Source organism: Cynara cardunculus, unplaced genomic scaffold, assembly GCF_001531365.2.
Source record: "Cynara cardunculus var. scolymus isolate 2C unplaced genomic scaffold, CcrdV1 Un_Scaffold_2889, whole genome shotgun sequence".
In the NCBI taxonomy this organism is placed as follows: Eukaryota; Viridiplantae; Streptophyta; class Magnoliopsida; order Asterales; family Asteraceae; genus Cynara; species Cynara cardunculus.
Window position 1 is genome coordinate 2159 of NW_020201263.1, and position 4398 is coordinate 6556.

The 4398-nt window shown below is 43.1% G+C and overlaps 1 protein-coding gene across 1 annotated transcript; it reads left to right on the plus strand.

Annotated features, from left to right (window-relative positions):
* The first annotated feature begins 1833 nt into the window (after positions 1 to 1833).
* Positions 1834 to 3075, plus strand: LOC112503343 (uncharacterized protein DDB_G0271670-like). Its single transcript, XM_025107402.1, has 2 exons — positions 1834 to 2563; positions 2810 to 3075. The coding sequence occupies exons 1-2, from the start codon at positions 1834 to 1836 to the stop codon at positions 3073 to 3075; spliced, it is 996 nt and encodes a 331-aa protein (XP_024963170.1).
* Positions 3076 to 4398: the final 1323 nt, after the last annotated feature.

A 4398-nucleotide genomic window follows, 5' to 3' on the forward strand; every position in this document is an offset into this window, starting at 1 on the left:
AGGTTTATACTAGCACCTAAGTCACATAGGGCTTTTCCTATTTCTTTTCCTCCAATTGAACAAGGAATTGTAAAGCTTCCAGGGTCTTTCAGCTTAGGAGGAATTTTACTGGACAACAAAGCACTGCAMCCTTCAGTCAGAGCTACGGTCTCGTATTCAGTCAACTTTTTCTTTTTGCTCAAAATGTCTTTTAAAAACTTTGCATAACTTGGCATCTGCTCAATAGCTTCAACCAGCGGAATGTTTATGTGCAACTGTTTAAAAACATCAAGAAACTTTTTAAATTGTAGTTCTTCCTTTTGATTCCTTAATCTTTGAGGATAAGGAATATAAGGAGTGACTGGAATAGGAGACGTAGTCTTTTGAAGAGTTGGTGCTGGAATCGGTTTCAAAACTGGTCTTGCAATTGGTTCTGATTCAGTCCTAACAGGGATTAAAGGACTGGTCTGGTCTTTTATTGCGGGACTGTCACCAGATTGTGACACATCCGCAACAACACTTTCTTTGGGAGTCTGAGTTGTCTTGGGTTCATCAGGAAATAACAGTGGAAAATCTGATCTTTCTAGAATGACCGTACTATCGATGGGCCTGACTATGGGTTGAGGCTCACTAGTACTCTCTGCTTCGTGCATTTTGGGCTACATGTATATATGATGATTCTACCAAATCTGTGCATGCCACTGTTTTATCTGCCAATGATATATCTTTTAATGCTGATGATTTGAGGAGGGTGTTAGAGCTTCCTACTTATCCATCTTATGATGAGCTAGTATCTGTTGATAATCTGCATGTTGTTGCTTCCACTATGGGCTATGTGCAAGACTCTGCTTTGATAAAACAAAACACTCTTTATAGGAAGAATATGGGTGGAGTTTGGAATTTTTTCTTTTCTCATCTTATTCAATGTCTAAGTTCCAAAACTGGAGGGATGGATCAGTCACCCACTAGTGTTACCCAGCTAGCTCATGCCCTTATCTTCCAGAGGAAAATTGATTTTGCTAGTTATTTGTTTGGGGAATTGGTAAAGAAGATGGGTAGTGACAAAAGCTCTACCGTGCATTTCATTAGATTTATATCCTTGCTGATTGCTGATAAACTTGGGTCATGTATGTCGGCTGACACTACTAATTTCTATGACCTCAAAGTGTCTCAAGTTGGCATTCAGACTTTGAAGAAGGCATCATTGTCTACCATCTTCCTTTTCCTTCAGGTATGGTTTCCTTTGCCATATCTTCTCACCCTGTATGGGGAGAGTGCTCTGTGACCACAGTAGCTGGGGACCTTCCTCATGTTGCTCAGGTCACCCATCACTCCTCCATGTCAGTGGCCCCTCCTCCTTCTACTTCTTCAGCTACTACCTCAAAAGAGGCTGCCTCCTCTGTCCGGAGACAGCTGGCAAATAGTTTTATTCCCCCATCCTCCGCATCTGTTTCTGAGGCTATGACTTCGAAAGCGCCTTCGGAGTCTCACCCCGCCTCACACCCCTCTCACTCAAAGCGGAGTCACTCTAGACTTTCCACTCTTGGTTCTTCCTCTACGAAGACCAAGAAGCCAAAAAGGGCTAAAAACATCTCCAACCAAGGACTCTCAACAGTCCAAGCTTGTTGAAATTGGTCCTACTGAGCCCAGGACATCTGATTTACACCCCCTAGCTCCTCAGTGCCCTCTTAAAAGGACATTGCTGTACATACGGGGATCCCACTTGACTCCACCTTGGCATCTCTACATGACCATGGTGATGACTCGGACACCTCCCCTTTCTGAGGTCCCTCCTCTCCTCCACTTATTCACGGCCTATCACCCGAGATCGATGATTTTGATGATATTGCACGGATGGATGATTTATCAGCTTTGTCTGATACTGACATCCCTTATCTTCAATTTCTTCTTATGGATGTAGATAGTGAGCCTTACCAGCCTACTACATCTACTACAGTGGTAATCGGCGACCCGCCTCACGCAAGCGTCGATGATACAGACACCGAGCCTCTCGCCGGTGTTGGTGATACAGACACTGAGCCTCTCGCCAGTGTTGCTGATACAGATATTGAGCCTCACGCCGATATCGTTGATACAGATATTGAGCCTCACGCCAACATCAGTGATACTCCCATAGGTGACTCTCAGGGCGCCGATGGTACTGAGAGTGTTGGTGTATCTTCGCCAGGTGGGTCAGCAAACCCAATCAAAGCTTGCTCTTCTACTCTAGCTGTTGTTTCTCCCTCCAGGGCCCCCTCTGCACCAGGCTTCCAGTTCTCAGCTCCTTCTCCTCCTGAGGTGATCTATGCCATACCCACTGAGGTGGTGGACATGCTCAGCGGCTTCACATCTCAATGTCAGTTGCTCATCTCTCAACAGGCCTCCCTTAGCACTGATTTATCTGGGAGATTGGACTGCGTTACATATGAACTGCATCAGCACATTGCCATCTTGGCAGATCATAGCATTGCCTTCTCTGCTCTTAAAGTTACGGTTGATTCTCTGGATGCTCGTATGACTGCTCTATCTGATTCTCAATCCAGCATCTCTGAAGCTATCGCTGATCTTCGTGCTCGATCGGAAAGTCAAGCTGCCACAAATCAGACAACTCTTCAATCTCTGACTGATCTTCACTCCAAGATGGATGCCCGGACATAGATATCCAAGCTGTTCTTGGATAGAGATACCGAGTTATCTGTTGACTTGGGTCCCAGTCAGTTTACGGAAGAGGACAGGGTTATGTTAGCCACCGTTAGTTGACGTGTTGAGTCCGATTATGCTCTTCTTGGCGGTCTTCATCGTGGTATATCACGTTTGCTACGTGCCTCAGGTGCTCTCCTTACTCCTACTTCTCTTGTTACTGCTTCTGTGCCTTCCTCACATGCAAATGTGGAGGGTCCTTCTGTTGCTGCTAGTGGACCTTCCCATGTTCCCACTGAGGGGGAGAAGACAGTTGATCCTTCTACCAGTGACAACGGGGACGACGACTCAACTTCTACTTCTTCTACCTCTTCATCTTCAACTGAGTCAGACGGTGATACTCCTATTGAGGGGGAACTATTTGATCATGATGATAGAGCCACAACACCTGTTTAGGGGGAGCAACCATGTTCTATGCCTTCAGTATCTGTTGAGGTTGGTACTATCCCTTCTCAAGATGATATTCCCACTACTTCTGGGGACTTAGTCCAAACTCACAGAGAAGGAAAGGCACCCATGACCTCAGATGAAGAAGCTGCTGCAGCTAAAGCAACTAAAATTGCTAGACATCAATCTGCAGTTCCTTCAACCGACAGACTTGTGCTTAAAGCTTCATGTCCTCAAGAAACTGATCTTCATCTCCTAGGTATTTCTTTTGAGGATGTGGCCAACTCAATTGCTCTTCAAAAGCAATTTGAGGAAGCCAACAGATCTCACTCCTTAATCCCACGATCTGAGTTTGAAGAAACCAAAGAGAAAAGAATTAAATGGTTTAATGACTCAATTCTCTGACGCTACACTACTACTCGAATTGTCAATTCCAGAATCAAAGGTCCTCAAAAATTGACCTATGATTCCAATCTGATCTATTTGATTATTGGTCAAGAAAACGGAGCTGTGAGGACAGAAAAGCTGACTTGGATCAATTCCTATGGTCTTACTGAGTGGATGGAGATCATCAAGTTTCTAAGTAAAAGCAGAAGCATGTACAAGGATTTTGTCTTGAGTCATCTATATCGCCTTCTAAAAAAGATACAAATGTTCAAGATGCATTACAAACTGCCTTCCCCTCCACAACTCTCCTTTCTTAAGCAAGTGTTAAGCAAAAATGGCTCTTCTAAATCTGCTTCTACCTCGAAGACCATCAAGAATCAAGACTCGCTTATTCAGAAATTATCAAAGGAAGGTAAGGCTCCTGATGTCTCATATCTTGATCTTACCCTTCCTTCAGATGTTTGTCATCCGGAAAGAACTATCTTGTCCGCTCCTGAGCATGGAATATTCTTCTGGGACGCGAGTAGTTGCCTTTGATTTTTCCGAGCTTCTGAGATACCTATAGCTGATTCTCAGCTATTGCACGTGATACTGAGTGTAATAAAAATTGGTGAAGCCGGAAGAGTCTTTTATACTTTGATCTCGAATGAACTGAAGAGAAGAGATGTTCTTGCAGTGGCTGATTCAAATGCTATGGAAGTAGACGATGATTGCTAGCTTTCCTATATGACTTCTTCTTCTTGAACTACTTTCTTCAATGTAAGTTTTTAATTCACTGTCTAGTATAAATGCAATTTGATTTTTTTGTATTTACTTTAAATTTCTCATTCTTTATTTGTTTATCTCTGATTCGTTATTTGTTTGTATATATGTTTATAGTTTAAAAAAATTAAAAAAAAAATCAAAAAAAAGGAAAGAAAAGAACCCAAAAAGAATATGTACATG